The sequence below is a fragment of the Ixodes scapularis genome, unplaced genomic scaffold (genome assembly GCF_016920785.2).
Source record: "Ixodes scapularis isolate PalLabHiFi unplaced genomic scaffold, ASM1692078v2 PGA_scaffold2__306_contigs__length_199485367, whole genome shotgun sequence".
NCBI lineage: Eukaryota > Metazoa > Arthropoda > Arachnida > Ixodida > Ixodidae > Ixodes > Ixodes scapularis.
The window spans coordinates 100,112,765-100,139,888 of record NW_024609857.1 but is presented as its reverse complement, the minus strand read 5'-3'; the positions used below and the strand labels follow the sequence as shown (position 1 = coordinate 100,139,888).

The window sequence follows — 27,124 nt, the reverse complement described above, 5'->3', positions numbered from 1 at the left end:
AATCTGGGTCGCTTGTTTTTGGTTTCGCCGCAGAACTTTCCAGGTTAAACCGCCATACTGAACACTGCCAAAACAAACAACAGAAAAGACGGGTCGCAAAAAGTCAGTTTGCGAAGAACAGGATGAACAACAACTGCGACATAAACAAAGCGCGGGTTTAATCCAGTTTTCGGCTACATCTCTGGTGTCTATATTTTTGGGGGGAAACAAAGGGGAGGGGGACTGGGGGGGGGGGGGGGGGGGGTGATAGCACTACGTTATAATTTGATTTGTTCAAATTATTATTATTTTTTTTGTGCCCGAACGACTGCAGTTCCCGCTTAGTTCAATAGAGTGACCTGCATAACTTATATTATATAATATACAAATGTAAAGAAGAATGTGAGAAAGAAAACAAAATGACACAGTCGGTCTTTATTTGACTAATTAAACGAGTTCCATAGCACTGCTAAAACCGTATTTATATCCAGTTTTCCAAGTGATATTGAAGAGCTGAAACTAAGCTCTTCAAAATCTAAGCTTTCTAAGCTCTTTAATAGCTAAACTCTCGAAGACCTTTGAAAACTAAACATGCTCTGACAAAAAACAAACACATAAAAACTTTTATTTTATTGACGTCTATATTATATTGCCTTATAGAACACTCGAGTCATTACACCATAACACGGAGACCGTTGCAAGACATACAAACGCTGCCCTCGATCGGATCAGCCTTCTAACTCGCCTGTGCTCCGGCTCCGTGGACCGTGCACGCTGCGTTGGCGCGGCGTGAAACCGCAGCTTCCGCTACTGCCACTACCGCAGGAAGTCGACGCGAGGAGGTCGGCTCCAGCAACGGCCACCAGCCAAGCGATGTGTGTCAGCAGCGTGCAGAGGCGCTCCTCGCGCTGGGACGAGAACCCGCGGTGCGTGTACACACGCACGCACAACAGCGGCGCGGCACAATGCCTCCACCACCGTAGCATCGTCGAAAGAAGCCCTCCCAATAATAAACGGGGGACCGCTTCCGGCGCAACCGAAACGAGGCAACCGCCACTCCCAAAAGGGAAGTCGAACACAAGGTCTCGGGGGTACTGGACGCCAGGCGGTGGCAGCGGTGCTGTAGCTTGCCTCGCTGCCTCATAACCTGACTCTGCGTTGGGTTCGGCGGTCAATGGCTCAGTTATTTTGGTAAAGTGTCAGAAACGCGCGCGCGCGCGCGTGTGTGCGTGTGTGTCTGTGTGTGTGTGCATGCGTGCGTGCGTGCGGCGTATATGAATTCTCGATCGCCCCACTAACTTGACGAACATGCGACGTGAGAAACAGGTTTCTGACATATTTATTGGCAGCTGTACTACGGTGCCATGGAACGCATCTGCGACCGGTGTTTTAACAACGTCCAAAAAAAAAAAAAAGAGGTTCTTTCGACTTCCGTTTGACGACGTCGTGTAACTTGTTCCCTTTCTCCAGGAATAGACCGATCTCACGAGGAGTTGCGCGACGCCACCGCTGCCGCGGTGCATTCTGGTACCCGTAGTTCTCCCCAGTTTTCCAGCCGCGTCGGCGCGCATTGTACGCCCGACGTTTGGAAATTTTCGGGTTAGCACGAGACTTTTAGCCAGGTGTTGACTCATGGTTTTCAATCGGTGGCTTCACATGTTGTATGCCACGGAGCTATAATAACAGCACCAGGCAAAAAGGCCTCGGATATTATGTCTTCCCGCAAGAAAGAAGCATGGCAAAGAAAGGTCGACAGAGCCGGACAGAGCGGCAGGAAAAATAGCGTTTTACGATTTGTTTCGCGATTTGCTTCATAATTTATATCCAATTATAGTACGTCAGCTAAAATATATAAGATTACAGGGCACGAGACATAGAGCGTGCCGAAGTGTTCCGTAAGCTGAAATCTGACCATTTGCTCCGTAGCGGCCTATTCGTTGGTCTATCTCAAATAGTACCTCCGCACTGCTTTGCGGAGGACGTTTTTAATACACTTCTTACTCGGTGTATTTTGGTGGTTATAACTGCTATTGCGACATGTTTCAAGCACAACTGTGCTTGGAAAGATCAGGACAATCACTAAAAAAGAGCAGCGATTCCCGATATGCACCACTTGATATAAAACAACTTTTTTTCGGAAGCAGCCTTCATTTTTTGTTTTGTTTTGTTTTCATACCAACGCGAAAAGATTACATAATGCAATTTAGAAGTGCAACACGTACTTACCGCCAAAAATGTAACGAACGAACATCATCCATTTTGTGGTGGTCTATTAGGCTGGTGTTAGTGATCCATTCTGCACTAGGACCAGTCGAGACCGCAGAAAAAAGCTTCCCCTGTCGGACGACTGTTAGCGTTCGGATCTTGCGCAAACAAAATAAAACTGAATAGGAACTGTGCACGAAAAATCATCTGCACCCCAAGCTTTCAGGTATCTGGCATGGTTGCTTCTTTTTGATAGATGCCAATTATTACGGCGCGACAGGCATGGCCTTTCTGTAGATCAGTTCTTTGAGTGCAGGCCTCTCCCGCTGTTCATCTCTACTCTGTCGCACAGGCTGTCAACCAGAATGAAACAACTTTTAGAAAACTATCGCTGACCGAGAAAGTCTATTTAGCTCCTCTTACTTGATGGCTGCTTTAACGTTATGCACAAGACTGAGCACCACCAAGCTCAGTTTTCATCACATTTGATGCTGTTCCGTGGTGCTACACCGAGCCGATGGTCCCTCGAATTTTCTTGTCCTTTGCTATCGCACTGGATGTTCACTTGTTTGCAAGGTAATCGAAACGTCCGAGGAGTCGGAATGCTGGAGTAGTGGCGCCGTTGTTTTTTTGTTTTGTTTTTTCCGCGGCCGCAGTGGGATTACCCTCTGAACGGCAGTGGGCTCAAGCGTTCACGAAGACGAAGAAGCAGACGACAAAGCGATTCTAAAGCGATAACTGGACTGAAACTGCTTTTCTGCACTTGGTGAGGAAAGTAAGGCATCACAAACACAATCTTATGAAGTAAAAACATGCAAGAAAATCAAGGTGATACCGGGGAGGTGCCAAATGATAATCTATGATGATGTACGAACGCGCAGCCGTATATAGCCGGGAAGCCGGAAGGGATGACTACAAGTAGCATGGCGGCGGCACCACTTCCGGAATGCGCGCGCCTGCGCAGTTCGCTTGGTGACATCGTATAACTATAGCGCTTTCGCCGACCGCGATCCTCGCGGTGTCACAGCAGCGATAGTGTGAGTGGCACACGTCTGTTCGCTGCAGGTCGCTCTCCAGCTTGACAGGCTACGGAAGCTTCGGCAGCCAGGAGTCGGGACGCCACGACGACAGCGGCACTCGCGTTCGCTCGCACTTTTTGCCAGAGCTTCTACGCCCAACCGCCAGGATCGCGACATCCGTCAGTGTGACGCTCGGGTTTTTGTGACGTCACTTGCGTATATGAGCGGGAGCGTGATCGCGTCGCAGAAAAAGAGACCCACGACTGATTCAACGAGCACGTAGCTGCTTCCATCGTACTCTCAGCTTTGGTTTCGATGGAGTACATAAATCACGTAAGCCTAAAACAGAGTGGTAACTTGCCAGTTGCCACCATGATGAAGTGACATTTTCCGTTGCTGCCGATCCAGTAGCGCAACTCAGCTCTTCTATAATAATTACGCAGACCCTAACTATACCTGGAATAAAGTATCTGTTCCTTTCCCTCGTACGTATAAATACTCTGGCAATATCACTATCCTTATGCCTGCGCTAGTCACCAGTGAATACGAGTCCGGAAGCGGGTGAAGATGATTCAAAAGTTATCGCGTTTATGACATAATTTCTAATTTAGTGCTAGACCGCCATATTACCAGTGAAACTACGAGGCGCGCTCCCGAACGAAAAAACCTGTTCAATAAAAAAAAGAAAAAAAAAAAAGGAAAAATAAAAACGCTCGTTTTTTTTTTTTTTTTTTTTGTAGCAATCGTTGGCGAACAAAGCAAGTGTGTGACGCTCCTTGTAATGGGTACTCACGGGACGCCATATTGTTGGCCGCTGTTTGCAGCGCAGGCTCGGATCTAGCTCCCATTTATCGCCTGCCAAAACTACAATCATAATTAGATAGAATGCACGATGAACGGGAATAATCGTGCATCTCTTCCAATCAAGATGTTTATTTTTGGCAGAAGATAAAAAGAAAGAGACGTTGGTCGCAACATGCGCTGCGACCAACGTCGGGTAGAAACTAAGGGAGAGGAGGAGGAGAAAAGGGCTCGGGGGGCGCCAGAGCGCCCAGTTCTGGTTGCAATGATTCGTGGATAGACGCAGCCGACTGCCTTGGTCTCTACACTCTCTTCGAATGCGCTCAGACGCTGAACGCAGGCATTCGCATTCGCACGCGTTCCAAGAGTGAGTATAGAGGCAAAGGCAGCTAGCCAAAACAGAGTGGTCGTAGTAGTACCCTATAAATTGCTTAGGAGCGGTGGCCATTTTGATGGTCTTGTTGCTGATTGCGCCATATCTTCTGTAGCGTACGATTCGCACCATCGAATTTGTTTCTCTCGACAGGAAAACAAAAAAAAAAGAGGAGGAATTACCACCAGCAAGATACGATGACGTCACGTGAAAGCCACGTATTATTGTACACGTCCCCAATAATGGTGAGTTGGTGCGTACCTACCCGTGTTCTCGCAGCATGCCAGTCACACGTCTCGTTTGGAATATTTTCGTCCCATTCATAGCAGGTAAACAAAGAACGAGCCACAGGGGTTTGACGGATCGTCTCCCGGTAGCGGTATACGTCCTCGTTGTCGTCGAGCGTGCATGTTCCGAGGTGCACGCCTCGTTCCGCGAAAGTAGGTGAAAGACAGCTTAGCACCGACGAGAAACGGCGGAGCTCCCGAATTGAGCAGCTTGGTCCGTAGCCGGTGTGCTAAAAACCGTGTTGTACCCGCCATGCCCAAAACGAGCAGCCGCATGAGAACACGCGATGCTACGAACAAATGCCGCTTCGTGTGCTTTCCTTACCTGCAACTAATGTAACTAAAAAAAAAAAAAAAACAGAAAACACGCTGTCAAGAATAATCTGAAGTGCATACACGGTGTGTGGAACAAAACAAAACAAGGAAATGTATTTGCTGAAATGTCTTTCAGTTGAGCTTTAGAAGACAAAATAAATGTCTGAAGCACAAGTCTTCTTTTTTTATTGCTTTGCTATCTGTTTGCACACGCCAGATATTTACTTGAAAGATAGCTATCAAAACCATACAACTCTTTCAACGTATCAAACATGACTGCAGCGATCATGTTTACTTCGATGCGGTGAAATATATTCAGAAAACTAAGCCTAAAATGACTGTTAGTGGGCCGTCGATCCCTAACGTCGGAGTGTGAAATAGCCAGGGTTGCGAATTACTGAAGTAAAGTAACTAAAACAATACTAAAAAACGTAAGCTACGTTCTATGACCAAGTATACAAACATAGGCAGCAATAACTAACCTAGCATAAACAAACTGTCGTTATGAAAAGCCTGGGAAGATGCGCCGGTATACGAAGCATATCTCAGGATTTAGGAAGTGGGCCTCCAAAGAGACATGACGGATTTCACTGCAGCTAACAAAAATCAACGCTAGAAACAGAAACGCAATATTTAGCATGAAACAGTGAACTGTTTCGTCAGTCCTCGCAATATACCCTTTCGGGTAATGTGTTACAGAACGATCATTATTTACCATTGTTGTCACATCACTTGGACACCATTTTGGCATATCAAACATGCTTGTACTCCCCAGCTTTGTTTTCCATTACCATGCTACGAGGTAACCCGTAGCACGAAGAGAATCAAAATAGTTTAGTTTTGTTTCTGCACGCAAACGCAATTAAACTTTGAAGATACGCGTGTCAACATCTAATTATCTTAACAATCACATCGCAATTTGACTTAAAAAAAAAGAGGTTCGTGCGTTTGAGACATCGTCGGCCTTGAAATTGAAATTGGAGAGGAAGCGTCTTTTTATCGAAGCGGTCCATCAAAGGAATCGGGGAAGTGAAACAGACTGCGCTTCTTAGTTCACATGTTGGGAGGTTCTCTTTTCGGCCTTCTGCAGGCCCGAAATTTTCCTCTCTAGTCTTCTACTATCTCCGAGGTATCAACGTTTCCCAACCGCTCTGCTCCGGGAGAGAATTAATCTCGAAACGAGGACAGGAAAGCTGAGATTCCGCAATTCTGTACCGGACTGGGCGAGACGAAATTAAATACTAAATAGCAAATTAAAAAAGAATGCGATACTCACCAAACTTCTGTGTCCTATTTTTATTTATTTATTTGTCAGGATTCTCACCAGCATTTCCGGATAGGGATCGAGGCAGGGACGAAAGCCATTGCTATACCATAGCTCATCTTCGGCTACTAACGTTTTGCTTGTTTCTCTTTGTTTTTTCGGGAACCGATTTCGCATCCATTCGCTGGACATCTTGTACGCATTGCTTCATAGCTTCAGAGAACTTCAAGATCTCTAAAGCTATACAATTGAGTCGCAAACCTTAATTTAAGTTTGAATGTGAGCCCTACGCCACTATACACTCAGACTCGAAATCAGCACATTCTTCCAAATGGCGATAATGTAAAATTTAACGAACATTACTTAAGAGAAGTTTTCTCTTCAACTACAAGACCCCTCTTGACAGCTTTTAAAATCTTGGTTAAAGTTAGTCTGAATAGACCAAACCTCTACGACATCACGGGTGAGATATATGTTCGGAGATGAAACAGCAAGCAGCCTCTACTGCTCCCTACGGGAGTTTTCAAAACGCAACACAAAAAAACGTTCTACAAATCCTCAGGGATTGGTGACTGAACGAACTAATAATACAGACGCAAGAAACGTTAAAAAACAAGTATTGAATAAACGGCCGCGCAGTAAACCTTCGCTGCGAAAACGTGCGAAGATCAGCAACTGTCTTGAGGCAACCCCGAGGGGCAAATATTGACGAGGAAGACAAAAAAACAATAACAGATCCGAAGCCATAAAAAAAGCAAAGGCCAGGTGCGGAATGCGCGCGACCTTGCGGAGGACATACGGTCGGTGGCCACCGACATCGACACGACAGATCAGCGCCCATGATCTCGTCGACGTCGGAAAACCTCGTTCGACCGAGGCAGTGTCAGCAAAACAACTCACCAGTCGCGACTCGCAGTCGACGTAGCAGGCCGAGATCACATCCAGGGCGCGGCAATGTCGCACCACCAACAGTTGCAAGAGGATCGACACACACCACGGGAAAACTCGGAGACACGGAGCGGGCCGGTTATCCCAGAGCAAGCGTGTCATCGTGGGCCTTCATTCACTGACCGCCGCGCCATATTCGTGTGTGGCGTCCCGCCGACAGAAGTTGGCAATCAAAACTTGCGCGAGGCACCCGTCCCGTGGCTCGAGGGCATCCCCTCGACGTCACGCCGGCGGTCGAGCCGCTGATTGGCCGGAGGGCGACCGCAGCGCTCCCGGCGACGAGGGCGCGAAACGAGGCGCGTGCTGGTAGGAGAGCGGGAAAAACGAAACCAGTGGAGTTCCGTGCTGAGCGTGCGACACGGAAAATGGGAGGCTCATTCTGAATTTGCGAAATGCACTAACCTCTTCCTGTGAGCCTTCCTGTCTTTGCGAACTTGCTCTGTCTTCTAAACGCTTAAGGTTTCCGAGATTACGAGCCCTTAAAAAAAAAATCATCAATGAGTTTCAATTAAGTTTCTAATGTACTATTTTTTAGCGTACATTAGAAAGTTAATTGAAACGCATTCATAATATTTTGTAAGGGAGTGCATCAAGGAACATGAACATCTGGAAACATCTTGTCGACATAGAGATTACCTTACACTTTTCAGTCCGGAAATGGCAAAATTGCTATAGAATACGGGTTATGTACGATCTGTTTTGTTTAATATTGTAAGGTCCCATTATTACCAACAAACGTTTCCTCCCTGCTTTGCTTGTTTTGAGATCTTTCGAAGCTATAAATAACTACACAAAACGAGCGAAATATCGATTCGCTATTGCACGTATCAGGGTTATCAGCTTGGGTACCGAGAACGCTTACAGTCCGAGTGATGACCCGCTAGAATTGGCAGGCGGCGATGAGAGCCTTAACTAGACGCAAGCAATTCTCCTTACTCTTTTTGTACAGGTTGCATGGTAGATGAATTTAGTTTCCTGAAGACATACTCTAGGTTTCTGATAGTTTTAAGTGAACCTCAAAGTCGAACAAGATCATTGGTATTTAACAATATCTAGGAGATATACCCAGCTTCTAAGCAAGCCTCAGAGTAAACAAATATTTTTTGTGTGGATGTTTAGATCGATAGCGGGATATTAAGTCTGTTCTAAGAGACGCTTGATATCTGCGCTGTAAATCAGAAATTCAGCCAGCGCTGTACGTTCGCTAGCCTAAGGTCATGAGGCAGCAGGGTCATTCCGCGAGAAACCACACGACGATATGGCTCGGCCTTCTCAGATACTCATTAAAAAATCATAGCTCTGGCGACTTCTCCCATAAGAAATTGACTAATCTGTTCGCACAAATATTCGTTTGTTTAGTGGTGGCCATTTTCGAAACTTTGAGAAAAGTGTGCAATGTCTTTTTTAGATAAGTAAAAACGAGAAAACAAGTCATTATGAAGGTAAGAGGGTTTCCCACATATTAAGGTTAGGCTTAATAAAGCTAAACATAACGAAGCATATTAATGAACATATCCACCAACAGCCTCTATTGAAATCTACCATGATTTATTCACCCCCTTTCTATATGAGATATTAGATAGGACCTTAAATTCAGTGATATTTTCAAACACATGCGAGTTCGCTGTAATTGTTTACGAGTACGAATCGGAAAAGAGTGCGGATGTGTCCAACTATAAGTCAATCTTCCTTCTACAGTACCTTCTCTGTGCTTTTCAGAGGAATTGATCATAAGTTCATGTCGTTCTCGCTTAGAAACCTGATCATTTTTAAGTTCTAACTAGTGTGACTTTGTTCCTGGCACGTAGACAACCTAATTTGATCATATGTTAATGCAAAACTGGCACGAGCTGGGCAAGAATAACAAGAATAATCTTTGGAGAGGGGAACAAGGGAGACAAAGGACAAACTCAAATCTACAAACACAACTAGGTGACTGGCGCGCGACTGAAAAAATCCGCCTCGTCCTGGAACCAGGGACCTCTCCATTTCCAGTGGAACGCTCTACCAACTCAGTAGAGCAAACGGCTTTCAACAGCTGCCACCAGTCTAACACCAACAAGGGTGACGGCCTGATCCTAAGGTTATGATGTTAATGCAAATAATGCAAATGTGCCGCGAGCTGGACAAAAATAATAATAATACACCTTGGAGATGGGGATGATGACCGTCTGGACACTGACTATGACATACACTTTAGTACTTACTCTTTCGCAAGCCTTTTCTACCTCTCTCTCTCGCGCTCTTTCTTTCCGGTTCCAGTGACACAAGGCAAGAATTCACTGTACCTTTCATGCTTTACTTGATGCGTATCAGAAACATCTTATGATGCGAATAAAATTATGCTGAGAATATTCGGCATTCAAATACACCAATAATTTTTACCATCGCACCAAAAACAGAAACACGAAAAGAAACGAAGAGTGCAACAACTAGTAAACATTATCTCCGTCGATTATGAAGTATGTAATAAAATAATATTATTCTGAATTTTTTTATCGGATGTTGGCAAGACAATTACGAAGAGCAGATGTATACGGCTCTCGCAAAGCAGGGAACAATTGAGCGTTTTACTAAAGGTCCATTACTGCTTAACAAAAAATGCAGCCGTTTCAAGAATCCAGGTTAAAAAGAGGCAAACCTTGCGTCGTGCATTAAGTTTAAAACTGCTAGCTAGTGTAACAAAAAAGCAGGGTGCGTTATGAAGGGTTGAAATCACTAAAAATACGACGAACGAGTAGAAGAGACACACACCACAGAGTGCTATACTTACAACTGGTTTAATCTTGGGGAAACACACCCACCGCGAAGCCGACAAGACGCACATCACTTCCAATCGCCACTCATCAAATTCTTTGCTTTCATACTGCGCGTAATCGTAACTACGGTAGCTCCGATTCATCGAGGGATTACTGATGGAGCACTATAACAAACGGGAAGACGACGACGACGACACTGCTTCCGGTAATTCAGTCTGTGTCCCATGAGATATACCGAAATATTTGCTAAATAGCGGACCTGCACTTCGTATCCACCGATTGCGTAACAGCAGAGAAGCATCGGACCACTCTTCGCGAAGGATCCTTTCAGGGAGGCCAAGCTTCCTTCAAAATTGAACACTGAATCAACAGACCAACTGATGTTTGCCGCCCTGCAAGACATAGCAGCATCGGGGACGTCTTTCAAAGGCGGCTATGAAATTCCGCCCAAGGAACCAACCACAGATGCAATAACTTGCACTTCCTGGACGATCGTGTCTACCTGCGATGACGACGGCAGGCTGCCCGACGAGGATGAATGCGAGACTGGCCAGGGAAAGAAGAGGCGTAAGAGGGACCCACGGCGCCATGCTTCATCTCTCAATTATGAAGGCAACCAACAAGTTGGATGCACCGTATTGTACATCCCGACTGAGAACCACAAGGTTGAGTCGCTCAGCAAACTCAAGCTAGCAGACTACCTGAACAACGTTGTTACGCCAAGCATGGTAAGTGTGGTCCGGATTAACAAAGCTCGGAACATTGTCACAGTTGATGTGAAAGGACCTCCCTTTAAAGCAGAGCTTCTCAAGCTGTCCAAGCTCTGCAGTGCCGGTCAGAGCCTTTCTACAGAGAGATCGCTCAAACTGTTTTGGCATCCTGCGAGACATTGACTCTGACTGTAAAAAAGACGACGTTAAGGCACATCTGCAGTTCTCCGTTGGCATAGCAGGGGTGAAGCGACTTGGGAAGACGTCAGCCGTAGTGCGAGTTACCTTTACAAGGAAAGTAGCACCTCAACGCGTCAAAGTGGGGCTTGTAAGAACTGAGGTGATTCCCTACCGAACACGCCCCTTGCAGTGCTACAAATGCTACAAGTTCGGCCATATTCCAGCTGCGACCACAGCAGGGCTTGAATCATGTTGTCGATGTAGACTACGTCACGAAGGCAAGTGTGAAGCCAATCCCAGCTGCGTGAACTGTCAAGGACAGCACGCCTCCAACTCAGCCGAGTGCCCCGTCAAGGTAAGCGAGACTGAAGTTACAAGGTATCGGCTAGACCACAACACCACTTTTCGCGAGGCAAAATATGCCGTGCACGAACGTCAGGCAAACAAGGAAACGGCTGAAGGTGGCAAAACAGCGTCCACAATCACCACCAGTCGTGTGCCGTCACTAAATGCTCAGGAGTACCCTTCTCTTAAGAACCTGAAAAACACAAGTGACGATCCTGGAGCCGTAACGCCTACTACAACAGCCGCACAAAAGAAGCACGTAAACCATATTTTTGGGAAAAACAAAACATCAAAGTCCTCACTTCACACCCGCCTTCCGATTCGCGTACCTCGGCACCTAAGCAGGCTAGGAAAACAGGTACAATATATTTATACAAAACCCTAATACCACTGGTATTCACCGCTGTTCGTCAAATATTGAAAACGATCTTACCGGCGTCAACGTTTCATCACGCGATTGAAGCGATCCTTTTGTTAGGGTCCTTTATTGTAAAGATACTCTGAAGTTTGGCCACTCTCGCCTCACCCGAGGAAACGAACACTGTTCATGTTACGCTTCAATCGCTAAAAAAACAGACCCAAGAAAACCTCCGACTACAGGGAAATATACATAACTTTCGTAAGGGTTTCTTTTTTTTTCCCCCCGAATTTTGTCACCGTACTTTTGAGATGTACTACAACACCTTTCTTTTTTTTTAAACTGCAAATTTTTTTTTTTTACAAGTTATGGAAGGCACGGCGTCTCAAAGTATTGCGCTTACAATTTTGGTTGTGGTGGAACTTACGCTCTGTCCAAGCCCTCCCTCCTAGCCTACATATGTTGTCAGTAGAGTGAATTCGGTCACAACCAACCATTTTCCAATGAAATGCAAGGGGTCTCCGCAACCGGCTATCTGATATTCGAAATTCGCCATAAGTACCTATCTCCTGTCATGGTCTTACCGGAATCAAACATTGCTAGTGGCTTTCGTCTCTTAGGTTACGAGGTTTTTTACTCGATGCGAGGTACACCTCCAAGCCGAGTACTAGTCGCGGTTCGGAAAGACTTTACCTATATTTCTCACACACTTCCACCTGACGCTAACAACGAGTACGTAGCGTTGACTGTCAAAAACGATCGCTTTATATTCATCATAATAGCGGCGTATATTCCTCCAAACACTCAGTTCATCACCCTACGTATTAACTCTATTTTTGAAAGCACCCCTCGGCACACCTTAACGGGGGACTTTAACGCCCATCATCCCTTCTGGGGAAGTGTGAGGACAACTATCCGGTGCACCCCACTTGCGACACTTACCCATCAGCATGGCCTCTTTCCGCTGAACAATGGAAGTCCTACTTTTTTCCGTGGGATTACTGTGAATAGCTGCTTGGATTTGACATTCCTTAGCGCAGGTCTCCAATTTTATTCCATGGTTCACAGACATAAGATACCATGTAAGCGATCATATTCCAACGTGCACTCTTCTGAAGGGATTTAGGTCAAATAATAAATCTTCCACAATTAGACGCATCACTTGGTCTCTCTTTAAAATTAACTTTGAACACGCGTGTGATTCATTTGACAGCAACGAAGAGTTCTTTCATAGTATCGAAGAAGTTGTGAAGCAATCCACGAAAACATATAACTTGGCTCGAGCCTACCCTGTCATCGACGCAGAATACGAACGACTTCGCGCGCTTCGAAGAAGATACGAGCGAAAGGCTAGAAAAACACACGACCTTAAAGATATGCTCAAAATGAGACGCCAACAAAAACGTATAAAACGTCACCGAGACAAACTGGCTAGGCGCCGTTAGAGGGCTCATTGTGTAACTTTAGATTCCCGCAAGCCTTCTTTCTCAAATATACAACCTAGCACGGAGCTTACGGACACTACCTCAGTAGCATCACCCTCTCCGGGCACTAGCACTCAAACAAGACGTTTCGGAACTAGTTTTGGCTAAAGCCTACTGTAAAAAGCTTACAGAAAATGTCGAAAATCCGGTGGCAGCACTTGTAAAAACCCATAGTCAGATCCAAGCGTGCAACCACATGGACGTATATTTGATGCACGTGAACTGGAAGACGCACTTTCCGGATTGAACTGCTCGTCTTCTCCCGGACTGGAGGTACAACTTCCTCAGCATTAGCTCATCTTGGTAACAAAGGTAGAAAGAGGCTATTGAAACTTTACAACATGTCATGGTATCGCGAGAGTGAAAAACATCGCGCATCATACCTATCTCTAAGCAAGGGAAATCGCCTCTGGTCTTATCATCCTTTCGTACAATCGCATTGTCTTATTGTGTCGGCAAAGTGATGAAAAAAAAGTGATTCACACACGACTAGAGTGGTACCTTGAACAATCTGAGAAATACCCTGAGTCTATGGCAGGCTTCAGACGAGGGAGGAATTCTCTTGACAACGTCATTGTTCTCACAACTAGGGATGTCGCGAACCACCCTAGGTTCGATTTCGAAAGGTTTCGATATTTGCGAAGCGAACTGAGGTTCGATTCGAAAAATTTCGATATTTTCGTACCGACCGAGGTTCGATTTCGAAAAATTCGCAACTTTTGTCCACAGCGGAGTTTCGAAATCGAAAAGTTCGAAGCTTTCACGGTTTCTAAAATTTCGAATTCGAATATTTCGAATATTTTTTTACTTCAGGTTCGATAAATTCGAAGATTTCGAAATTCTTTGTAAAAAAGATTCGAAAACTTCGAACGCTTCGAATTTTTATAGACATGAAGTTCGAACAATTCGAAGATTTCGAATTTCTTTTTCCATAAAGTCGAAAAGTTCGAAAATTTCGATTCTCTTTTAACGCTAAATTCAAAAAAAAAAAAAAATTCGAAGATTTTGAATTATTTTCTAATCCAAGTTTTCAAAGTTCGAAGTCCGATTTTCAAGTTTTTCCACAGTTTCAGTTTCAAATAACGTTTTCACGACTCACTGGTTTTCACAAAATCAAGTTTAGAAAAGTTAGGGTGTGATATCTAGATTCTGCGAAGTTGGTCAGGCAATTAAATGAGACGACGAGTGTCCCGGATGTGCTAGAATATTTGCCAGTGCAGAATTGTGACCGCCAGCCCCGTGGGGGGGGGGGGGGGGGGGGGGGGGGGTCTTTAACCTGCACCAAGCAGTAGTGATTGCACGAACACACTGTTTTACGAGACTCTTCCAGTTCGAAACGGCCAGGGGCGAGCAGGAGGTTGAGGCTCAGAAAAACCGTGAAGCAACCTGGCAAACTAGCTCGCCACCCCTTGCACGCTGGTAGTAATCCGATCCGGTGAAGTTTATAATTGTCCTGGAGGTTTATTTTCTGGGACGGAGGAATCGCCTCGCAAAAAGCACAAAAGCCGACACAACTCGAGGTCGAAAAGCGTTCTACCATACAAGTGGCGTCGGAAGAGGAAAAACGGGGGGAAAGAGGGTAGCGGGGGGGGGGGGGGGGGGGGGGGGGGGGGGAGGGGGAGGGCTTCAGCCTCCTTCTCTGCCTTGCAGGTATTTCGGACTGTTAAAGAAAACAATACGGGGAAAGAGGGCGTGGTCGAGCTTATTTTAATCTGAAATTATTTATGCATATGTATAGCTAATGCCGCTCTTCACTGCATAAAAGGTTGCGTAGATGGTCATTGTTAGAAACTCGTTGTCAGAAGGCACTGCTCGTCACATGCTTAGTGGTTCGGAAGTTCAAAGCTGTCTTTTCGACCTAAACACCTGTGCCGATAGTAACAAAAGAAGAAAAAAAAAAAAAAGAATAAATGCGGGAATAAAAAGCAGGAGAAAAAAAAAAAAAAACTATCAGGAATTCGTCGGAAGTGTTCTATTCTTGCATATTCAGAGGTTCAGAACTTCGAAACAAGTTTCTTTTACCAAAGTGTGTACAGGCTAAAAGAAACACGTCCCAGGAACGTGAAGCGAAAAAAAAAAAGTTTTCTTTTAATGACGTGCTGAACTTGAACACTACTAAAAATCTTCTCCCTGTACGAAGCAGCACGCATCAGCCAGAATGGCGATTCGGAATGAATGCTCTTTATTCTCTCGTGCCCCGTGTCCGTCGTGTCTTTCTCTTCTTCCAATGGTGCCATCGTTGGCTAGCTGCTACATCTCCTTTGTCAGAAAAAAAAAAAAAAAAAAAAACTAGTTTAGAGATTTGTGTAAATCTAAATATCGTGGTCAAGCCCATATCGTTGTGGTGGCCTTCTATCCCTTGTTCCTCTTCGAATCAGCGGGCGCGGCTCAGACTCAACTTGACCCTCGTTTACTGGCTCTGTAGCCTCGGAGGTCGTCTTTTGGGGGGATTGTGCCACTGGTCTTAAGTGTTCGCGTGTCCTCCGAAGCACTTGGCCTTCCGGGGTCTGAATGTTGTAGGATCTTGATGTAGAATGGCCCACTACTATTGCAGGTGACCAGGTATGCTTGAGGCTGTTGTAGACGGTAGTTTGAGAACCTGTTTCAATATCTGCTAGTGCTCTGGAGGACTTGTCATAGCTAGCCTTCTGTTGTTGCCTTATTTTTGTGAGGCGTTGTGTGACGGCTTTGGGCGGTACGATAACAGGTAGGTAATGTTCAAGCCTGGCGGGCAACAGCGTTCTTGTATGCCGGCTCATCAATCTTTGTACTGGTGATTGGAGGACCTCGTCTCGTGGAGTGTTGCGCCATTCAAGAAGTGCATAGTAAAACTCTTCCGTGTTCGCACTTTTTCTCAGCAATTGTTTCGCCTGCCTCACGGCTCGTTCGGCCATGCCATTTGATCGGGCATGGTAAGGGCTTGAAGTTACTTGCTCGATCTTCAAGTTTTCCAGGAACTGTTTGAAGTCGTGGCTCCCAAACGGCGGGCCATTATCACTTAAAAGTTTTGAAGGGAGTCCGTGTGTTGCGAAGGCCTTCAAGCAAAACTCTTTAACTTTGGAAGCTGTGGTGGTTTTCATTTCTTCGACCTCGAAGTAAAATGAGTAGAAGTCCACCATGATTATGAAATCCCGTCCTTGATGAGTAAAGAAATCCACACTAACATACTGCCAAGGCAGTGCTGGCACCGCATGACTCAAGAGTGGCATCTTGACATTTCTTGGCTTGTACTTTTGACATATGCTGCAGTTGTCGTACTTGCCCTCGATGTCAGCGTTGATTCCTGGCCAAAACAGGATATCTCGAGCTCTTCTTTTCATCTTCTCCTTGCCTGCGTGTGCTGCGTGCAGCAGGTTGATGATCTTTTGCCTAATAGCTGTAGGTATGACTAGCTTGTTGGATCGGAGTACAAGTCCATCTTCTTCATGGATTTCCTCCCGGTATGACCAAAAAGGCCTTCCAAGTTGCGGCACTTGGTCTTTCTCTTCCGGCCATGCAGTCCGCGCATACTGACGCAGCAGTTGCAGTTGTGCGTCACTTGCGGTTGCCTCTCGGATTTCTTGAAGGCGGTCTTGAGTAACTGATATGTGCTCTAGCGCGTTTACTTGGAACTTTTCCTCTTCTTCCAGTGTTTCCTTAGCGGGAAAACGTGAAAGTGCGTCTGCTAGCAGCAGTTCTTTCCCAGGTATATGCTTCACTTGCAACGAGTATTTCTGGAGAGCCATCTTCATTCGTTGTAGTCTCATCGGACACTGATGCAGTGGTTTGGTAAAAATAGCTTGCAACGGCTTGTGATCCGATTCTACTGTTACACACGGCTGTCCGAATATGTAATGGTGAAACTTGGTACATCCGTGAACAATAGCAAGCAACTCCTTCTCGATCTGCGCATAATTTGTCTGTGCTGCTGTCAGGGATCTCGACGAATACGCTAGTGGCTTTCCTTCCTGGGTGATAACTGCTCCCACGCCGTATTGACTTGCGTCGACTGAGAGCGTTATGGGCTTTTCTGGTGTGTAGTATGCCAACACTGGTGCTTTTGTCAAGGCATCCCGCAGGTCTTCAAAGCTTCTTTGCTGTTGTTCTGTCCATACCCACGCGCTCTCCTTCTTCAGCAGTTCCCGCAGCGGTGCTGCTCGCTCCGAAAGTCGTGGTATGAAGTTAGAGAGGTATGTGATCATTCCAAGGAATGTTCGAAGTTCCTTGGGATCTCTAGGTTCTTTCACTTCCAGGATGTCTTGGATCCTGTCTGGATCCACGGTGATGCCGTCTCCGGTTAGTACTTGCCCGAGATAACGAACTTCTGTCTTGCCAAATTGACACTTTTTCGGGTTGAGTCGTAGGTTCACATTTCGACAGCGTTGGAGCAGGCGCCTAATGTTTTCATCGTGTTCTTGCTGGGTTTTACCCCAGACTAGTATATCGTCCATCACAACTGCTGTTCCGGGGAGGTCTTCCAAAATCTCGTTCATGACGCGCTGAAAAACTTCAGGAGCTGTGCTTATCCCAAAGGGCATCCTTTTGAACCTGTACCTCCCATAGGGAATACTCATTGTGCACAACTTCGAACTCTCTTCGTCGAGTTCTATTTGCCAAAACCCAGAAGATGCGTCCAGAGCCGAAAACACTTTCGCTCCGGCAATTCGGGTGGCGATGTCATCCATTGTCGTCATTAGGTAGTGTTCTCTTTTCAGAACTTTGTTCAAGTCTACTGGATCCATGCAGATGCGCACTTTGTCTTTCTTTGCGACAACTACCATGAAGCTGGACCATTCGGTCGGCTCCTTGACTTTCATGATTACCCCTTCGTTCTCCATTTTATGTAGCTCGCGCTTGACCTTCTCCTGGAGAGCCACCGGTACCTTTCTTGCTGGGCGTACAATACCTTTTGTACCAGGGTTTACTTTCATGCTGTATGTAAAGCCCCTGACTTTTCCCAGTCCAAGGAAGACATCTGCATATGGTCCCGTAGGATCGCTCAAGCTTGTAGCTGTTTCCTTTGTCGCATCGTTGGGTCCTTCTGTGACTGTAGCTATGCGTCTGATCAATCCGAGCCTCTCACTCAGCTCTCCCGCCAGTGTCACTGGTACATCATCTTTGACCACAAAGAACTCCTCTTGGGTCGTTGAGGCTCCAGTTGACACTGTCAGGGTAACTCTTCCACACGCTTTTTCTTTGTGGCCAAAGAACGATGACAGTGTAGTGTCACACTTGCGGACTTTTTTACTTGAGATCAAGCTGAGTAATCTCCTTGGGATTACGGAGCAATTTGCTCCTGTGTCGAGCTTGCAGCGTAGGCGGTCTTTTTCGATCTGTATTGTCTCACTCCAGCGGTCTTCTTTGTCTATCTTGTTCACTGTTAGGTGACAGAGCAGATAGTCTTCATCGCTTTCGTCAGTGTCCTCACGCTCAACTTGGCGGACTTTGTGGTCGTATTTTCTTCCTCTTTTTCCTTGGCGCTGCACAGTTGTCGGCTGTTAGATGACTGTGGACCTTTGCTGCAGCATTTTGCAAAATGTCCAACTTTGCCACAGCTAAGGCATTGCTTTCCTGTAGCCGGGCATGCGCTCGTGCGGTGTACGAAACCACAACAGCGGCATGTCGCTTGGTCTTTTCGCAGCGCCTGTATTCCTGGTGGGTCCTCACTTCGGTCATCCTCATTTTGGTCATACTCTTTGCGGATTTCATTGAACTGCTCCTGCGTTCGTTCCTTTGTTCGGCACATTTCGAGTACTTTCGCAAAAGTGGGATTGTCGTTGATAAGCTTTTGCTGTAGCTGTTTGTCTTTAGTCCCGAGTATTATTCGGCTTCTCAACATGCGTTGTTCGACAACACCGTACTCGCAGTTTCGCACGAGGATCCTTAGCTCGGTCAACCACTCATCGAATTTCTCTCCGTCTTTTTGATCTCTCTTTCCAAAAACAAATTCGTGGTACGTTAGGTTTATAGCTGGCTTCATGTGCTGCTCAAACTTGTCCTTCAGAACTTGTATGTTCTGTCTGTCGGCATCGTTTTCGAATGTGAAGGTGCTGTAAATCCGCCTACCTTCCTCTCCGATGCAGACGAGGAGCGTTGCTGCTTGAACATTGCTTGGCTGGTCCTTCAGGTGCGTTGCCACCGCAAAGAGTTCAAATTCCGTGATCCACGTTTTCCATGTATTCCAAGGCTCGCCGGTTAGGTCTAGCTGCTTCGGCGGGGGCAACAGACAGGTCATGATGCTCGCTGTCTGCTCTCGTGGGCGTCCTTCGCGGTCCTCGGTCGCGTTGCCACTGTTGTCAGTTCTGGCTTCCTGCATAGGCTGGTCACTTACGTGCCTCGCTCACGATAAGTTTAGCCGCTGCCACCATGTACGAAGCAGCACGCATCAGCCAGAATGGCGATTCGGAATGAATGCTCTTTATTCTCTCGTGCCCCGTGTCCGTCGTGTCTTTCTCTTCTTCCAATGGTGCCATCGTTGGCTAGCTGCTACACTCCCATGAGTTAATTTATTCCTTAACGTGAAAAAAACAATAAATATATTATTTTGTATTCTGCAGATGGCAATGATATGTACTGTCTGTGGTGTTAATTTAAATGCAATACCTCAAACAACTTAGACGAAAATAAATATCAAGTTTAGGTCATAATTGCATGCAGATACATGTTTGGACATTTCTTCGAAACTCACGTTGAATAACAATAATCACATCTTAAAACGGCACTTACCTAGGCTATACATAGATCATTCTTAAAAAAAAGTATAACTTATCTACCATGAATAGCTCCGGCTGCAGCGTGCTTCAAATCTGGCACAAACGATAATCGTCAAAAACCCGTCGTCCTTCCTCGCCCCTTCGGGGATTTATTTCTTTAAACCTAAGCATGCCAGAAGATTGAAATAAACGACATTGTCTTTCGTAAGGAACGCAGCACCGCGTGTAAAAGTTCGAGAAAAAAAAAAATTACGAATGTACCCCACTACTTGAAATCAAATGAAACCGTCCGCCGGTCTTTCGAAGTTCGACGAACGTCGAACTTTTACCCTAAAAGTTCGAAGTTCGTCGAACTTCTGACTTTTCAGAGTTCGAAAGTTCGAAACTTTTCGAATTCTCTTGATAAATAGGTTCGAAAGTTCGAAATTCATCGAATTTTTTGGTCAGTCAAGTTCGAAAGTTCGACAAGCATCGAACCTTGCAGCGCAATAAATTCGAAAGTTCGAAAAAGATCGAATTTTTTAGCGTAATAAGTTCGACGGTTCGAAAAGCGTCGAACTTCTTAGCTTAACAAGGTCGAAAATTCGACCTCCGTCGAATTTTACGATATAGACAATTCGAAAAATCGAAATCTTTCGAACCTTTCGAACCGCTTGAATCGATCATCGAAACTTCGATTCGAAAAAAGTTCGCGGCATCCCTACTCACAACTAGCATCCAAGAACAAAGGAAATGCCGACGAATCACTACCGCTGCATTTCTAGATATAAACGGCGCGTTTGACTCAGTAAATCCTAAGGCTATCCGTGACGCCCTAAGCTATGCCGGAATAGAAGGACGTCTCTACTCGTGGATATTAAGCTACTTATAGATAGTCGAACAGTTCACATGCTAACAGCAGACGGGAAGACGTCTGAGCATGCAGTATCTCGAGGCGTGCCGCAAGGCGGATTTCTTAGTCCTGCACTCTTCAGTATAGCCCTCCTGGCACTCGTAAACAAACTTCCCCGGGGCGTCAGCATTACTCTTTACGTGGACGACATCTGCATATGAACGTCATCAATTACGCAGCGATTTAATCGGATCCGCTTACAAAAATCACTTGAGATCATCTCCCGCTACTTGCAACATCGTGTACAATCTCTGTCCCCGTCAAAGGCAGCTGCTATAGCATTTGCCAAAACGAGTATTCATAGGTACTGTCTGAAAGTCAATGGTCATTCTATATCTTATGTGAAAACGCACAGATTCCTCGGAACAGTTCTGGACAAGTCTTTGACACGGACACCGCACATAAAACAAATGAAAATAAAGCTTCTCGGCATTATTCAGCTCATGCGATTCATAAGTGGCACTGAGTAAAGCACCACTGCAGCTGCCCTTCTTCAACTATATAACGCCCTTTTTGTCGGCTTCCTTCGATACAGCCCACCGGTACTTCATGGGATGCGCCGTACAAATGTAAGAACATTGGAAGGTATGCAGGCTCAAGCTCTACGAACCGGCTCCCAAGATGCACCTCAAATGTCGGAACTGTAGCTGAGGCAGGGGCAGTTCCGGTTGGAGCGCTGAGACTTCAAAAAGTCTTACGAGCGCACCTCCACCACCTGACAAGGCACAGAGACTGCTCACTACCTAGCAGACATCGCAAAGAGCAAAAGCGCGTCTGGTTTTTCCCAAATCGTGAACATCGATAACTCGGATCTTCCATGAGATTTTGAACCAGCAGAGTTCTCGTTGTTACCACCATGAATATATGCCATAATTTCTATAAAGCTAGATGTTCCAGGAATACATTCAAGACCTCAATACCTCAATACCGCCATCGGAGGTATTGAGGCAACATTCTCTAGAAACCATTAATATGCATCACCGTTCTCGAATTCGTGAGTACACTGATGGGTCTTCTAATCACGAAACTCCCAACCACGGCTTTGTTATACGATCAATAAATGAAATACTCCAGGGAAAGCTAGGTCATGTAACATCATCGACGGCAGCAGAACTAGTAGCCGGTTAGAGAAGCAATTCACTTAATTTGTACGAGTGTCCCAACCAACTGGTCGCTCTTTACCGATTTAAAAGGGCAGCTCTTCAGAGCCTTAAATCTACCAAAAGCACGAACATTAATGCTCAGCTGGTACATCAGATCCTTAAACTTAATAAAGAGGCTATAAATAATGGTCACACAGTTATTTTACAGTGGCGTCCGAGCGATTGCGGTTTTAGAGGCAACGAAAGTGCTGACTATGCAGCCAAGAATGCTCATCATCTCACATCCAGACTGGAAATTTCATTCTCACGATAAGACACCACAGCTACAACCAACCGTATTACTGCGGCTATATAAACACCCTCTGGGCGAACCATTATATCATTACAGACACCTTCATAGAATTGACCCCTTTCTTACCTTTCGCCCTCCCCGCGGGCTCAAACTTCGGACAGAAACCGCTCTTCACCATACGACTGAACGTGACCTCAACGAAATATTATCTAAATCTCACAGGTCAGCTGAACTCCTCTATCTGCGATTAGCTGTGACGTCGTAGCAACGCTGTAACACGTCCTTCGTCACTGCGCCCTCTACGCTGACCAAAGAAATGAAATGATAAACTCCCTGGCTCTTCACAACGGAGAAACGCCCACGCTCAATCATCTCCTGGGGCCATGGACACCAACATCGCAAGGAGCCAAGTTGACGAGTTCATTGATTCGTTTTTTTTTAAGCGACCGAACTTGATAAAACACTCTAGGACACGCTCCAAAAGTAACTGACAGCCATCCTGTAAGTTTAATGTTTTTATTTTTATCTTCTTTTTTTTTTTTTCGCCTCTTGCTCCCTTTCCCATGTATGAAGTAGCAATCCTGCATTCCCGCGGGATAGCCTCTTCATCTTTCCAATAGACATGTTTATCTCTCTCTCTCTCCCTCCTAACACAAGTATCTTCCTCACAATCTGCAATAAAAAACGCTTCCACTATCTCCCTTGTCTTCACATTCATGTTTTATGCCAAGATGACGGTGTTGTCGAAAAAAGGTATACATTCACACCTATTACAATGCACTGCTAGATTACCAGAGAGATCTGACCTCAACGACAGGGCATGTTCCCTCAACCTTTCGTTCACCTATCTCCCCGACTGCCCCACCTACACCTTCCCACAAGGCAGGGATTCTGTACGCAACCCCACTTTGCAACCCACGTACTTTGTCGCGTGTTTTTTTACACACATTTACCAGTGCATCTCCCCGTTCCGCTCTTTCAGATAACTTGCTTAACTTTCGTAGAGCCGAGAACAGAACCAAAATGCCAAGCTTTTCCCCTTTTTTTTGTGATGGTTAACATCATGCGTATAGACCTTTTCACCGTCCACCGCATGGGCGCTGCCATCTTGGAATCACGTGATGCGGCCGCCATTGGGTTGCTTCAACTTGTCGCTCCGCTCTCCCGTCCGCGCCTTGGCGGATGCGTTGAATTCGTGTTTTTCGTCGCGTTTCACCGCGTCTCTTGCCTTGCTCCGTAAAGTGTCGTCCGACACTTCTACTTACCATGCAATTGCATTACATCATTATGCGCGCAACTTCTGTAATTGATTTTGTAACACGTTTTGAATATTTTTTACCGTCGGCGTGCGGGATACGTGTGAAAAGGTTTTATAGGAACAGGAATCAGCGTAGGCACTTGCGCACATTGAGAACATATAGGACTTGAAGAGAGCCTCGAGGGTTCAAATACTAATAACTTATGAGAACTGAAGTTTGGTTACTAATAAGGGCGGAACATTTGCTTTAGGAAGCCCAATGTTATGATATATATATATATGAGTGCGCATTGGTGTCAAGGAAGAAAACAAAACCACTCAGCGTAATTAGCCACGTGTTTTTCCTGAAAAAATGGTGTTTTGTAGTTCCAACAGATCGAAAACAGTTTCTTTTGATTACACTAGGGAACTAGTGGACAGGGCGCGGGAACAAACATTTAGTTTGAATAATTTTTTATGCTAGAAATAATGGTACCTTAGCATTAGGCAACTTGTTTGTTCGCAAAATCACACCTATATCTGTTTTACGTTCTTAATCGCGTGTGTGATATAAGCATTCGCTTTATCGGTTTATTTATGAATACCACGGAATTGTATATCGTGCTTTGTCCCATGTCCATAGTTTTCAGTTGCTTTAGTAATTTTTTTAATATAACCATGCAATTTCAATTAATTTATTTCAACACAAATAATTGGACTCCCCGCGTAAGAAACTACCACAGACAGCTTGATAGTGCCTATGATTCATAAAATGTGACGCCAAAAAGAATCCTTTTGCATGAAAATCACCGGAGTGCAGCCAATTGTCGACGGCGCATAGGGAGTTACTTTCAGTAGATGGCGACGTCAAAATGTGCAAAGAGCATCGTTTCAAATCAGTGAACAGCTTTCTACACAGGTCCATTGGGTGGCGCCTGGCGTTCAACTTCAGCCAAACTTATCGGAAATCATTTCTTTTGCGCTCTTCAATTTCATTCGGCAAATTTTACGGAAGATGAATATCAGACTTTATTTGAAGCCTGGCATTCACTTATCTTACCATTCTCATACCTTGAGAACGTCGTAAGCAAATGTCCAAATGACAAAAAGTTTATTTCATAAGGCCAATATTTTGAAATGCTGTAAATGAGTACTTTAGTTAAAGAAATTTTATAGTCAGCATAGGCTGGTCTATCAAAATATTTGTCGAGAGCTTAATTTCTTTAAATAAAACAGGCCGAGACAATATCACTTTTTTATATTATCTACGTGATTATATTAAACTCGTCTGGTCATTATAAAAGACATTTCCAGTCTCGAAGTTAGAAAAGGTTGATGTACGGAAACCAAACATCGAACAGTAAACTTGTCAGTTCATCTGTTCTTGGTGATTCAGCAGATTGTTAATCATGTTGTCGACCTGATTTTTCACTAAGCACTCATGCAATATAGTCTGTTGCAATATAAGATGATCAGTTCAATATCTGACTTGAGCGCGAGCTATCTACTTCCGTACCGCTCGGTGCACGCACAGCCAAAGCACGGCGGCAGGCAACGAGCGCACTGTGCAGGCGGAGCTTGTCCTGCTCTTTATTTTTTTTTTCTTGAAATTAGTGTCCGCGGGTACGGCCGTGGACAATGGTACCCCTCCCTGTGCATCAGCGCAGTTGTTTCACCGCCGAACCTGGTCGAAATTAATGATGGACGGAATCAGACGCATATATATGTTAGTGAGAAAAAGATCGCAATTTAGGCTCGAAACCACTTTGTGGTTTGCCAAGTGGCTCAATACTATTGTTTCATTCGCTGTGTGCTACTAGAAAGAAATTCATATCGCAAAATGAATCGAAAGTGGCATGAAACAGCATCACAATCGTGTGTACGTTGAAACCGAAACCGACAAAATTTAAGCAACCTAATGGCGCCGAGTGCGCCAGCGCCCTCTACCCGCCGGTCAGGCAACTACTGTAATGAACAGGTCTCACCACTGGTCTCTTAGCTGGCTTGACCCTCTCCCCCCTCTTACCTCCTCCACGAAGCTTCCACCCCCCCCCCCCCCCCCCTTTTAGTGAGCTCAAAGGGGAAGCCCCCTCCTCCAGTTTCTTCACCTGCAACCCGAAGCTATGGCTTTCTTGTGCGGGCAGGACTTCGTTAAGGACGCGTTCAAGAAAGTAGTGGCACCCTCTTAATAATCTTGGAGTGGTTAGAGCCATAGGGTAAAACAGCTTTCTTTGCCCTAGGACAGTAAGCCGAACAAACATGCGACAGAATAAGTTCCAACTTCAGACCTAAAAACTGCAGTGCACCCTCCACCGGGTTCTCACTTGTGAAACTCAAGCCCCAGGGGCTAGTTTCAAAAACCTCTAACATGATTTCATTTCATTTCATTTTATTACCTCAAAGGCACTCGACTTACGAGCGCATTACATGAGGGGGGAAATTCATAATATACAATTAGAACTTCAAAACAGTATTTTCGCGTATATACTATTTACATCTTAAAATAATACGCACAAAAATGCACTGGGGAAAGCGTGCAGACAAAAGAGCAGGAAAAAGAACACATACATGATATAACATTGCAATTTCATATATCGCGACATAATTGAATGAGTGTAAACAAAACTTAACGCAAAAAAAGATCAAGATGAAAATGCAAAAATATACAACAGCGTGCAAGGCAAACAAATATCAAGGTAGAGACCGCTTACTAACTGCTCATTCCAATGTACTGTTCACATTTTAATTTATATGCTGCTAGGTTAGTCTCCGATACAACTTCGTATGGCATATCATTCCAATCTCTAATGCACATGACAACAGGCGATGAGGAAAATAATAGTGTGCGTGATTTGGGCGGCTGAATCTTGAGTTGGTGATCCGTTCTGGGTGATATATAGGAGGGCGGTTTGCAGTAGGTTTGCCTAAAAGTTGATGCGCTATTGAAAATAGTATGAAAAAGACATAGTCGTGACAGCCGTCGACGTTTCTCGAGAGAATGTAGACCAAGGTTGTTTTTTAGTGACGTGACGCTAGTAAACGATGAATAGTCAGAGGTAATAAATCGGGCTGCCTTATTCTGGACGGACTCCAGTCTATCAACAAGGTATGCCTGATGAGGACTCCAGACAGCGCTAGCGTATTCTAGTTTTGGAAGTATCAGCGAATTGTAGGCAAGCAATTTAGTGGACGGAGGTGCGAGAGATATATTTCTTTTCAAGAAGCCGAGGGTTTTATGAGCACTTGCTACTATGCAATCTACCTGATAAGACCAGTTTAACGTTTCTGAAAAGTGGACACCAAGGTACTTGTAAGCGGGCACCCTGTCAATGTTGCGTCCTTGAAGGAAATACTGGGTAGACGATCTACTTGGCGATGTGGAAATGTTCATGTGTTTACTTTTTGAGACATTAATATTCATGAGCCAGTCGGTGCACCAAGTTCCGATCCTGTCAAGGTCATTTTGCAATATTAAATGATCGGATGTATCGGATATCTTTCTGTATATGACACAATCATCAGCGAAAAGCCTAATGGTGGACGTTAACGAAGAAGGAAGGTCATTTACATATATTAAAAACAAAAGAGGCCCAAGAACGCTCCCCTGCGGTACACCAGACGATACTGAACATTGATAAGAAAGAGAAGCGTTTATTTTTACGGACTGAGTTCTATTAGAAAGGAAGGAAGCGATCCAGTTAAGAATGCACGGTTCGATGCGGAGTCGTGATAGCTTTAGGAGAAGGCGACTATGTGGGACAGTATCAAAAGCTTTGGCAAAGTCGATGAAGATGATATCGGTCTGGTGATTGCCATGAGTGTTGACATGAAGGTCAGTAACGAACTCGAATAGCTGGGTGACACATGAGTGATGTTTCCTA

At 45.2% G+C, this 27,124-nt stretch overlaps 2 protein-coding genes across 2 annotated transcripts in view; both read right to left on the bottom strand.

Annotated features, from left to right (window-relative positions):
- The window catches only part of LOC120846180 (proto-oncogene tyrosine-protein kinase ROS), a 614,259-nt gene extending 606,896 nt beyond the window's left edge, over positions 1–7,363 (bottom strand). The window contains exon 1 of the mRNA XM_042291966.1: positions 7,144–7,363. Within this exon, the coding sequence (XP_042147900.1) occupies positions 7,144–7,293 (150 nt within the window). The 5' untranslated portion in view covers positions 7,294–7,363. The remainder of the gene's footprint in view (positions 1–7,143) is intronic.
- Positions 7,364–18,386: 11,023 nt separating this feature from the next.
- Positions 18,387–19,241, bottom strand: LOC121836557. The gene has a single exon (XM_042291485.1). It carries the CDS (start codon positions 19,239–19,241, stop codon positions 18,387–18,389), a length of 855 nt encoding a protein of 284 aa, XP_042147419.1.
- Between the last annotated feature and the right edge of the window lie 7,883 nt (positions 19,242–27,124).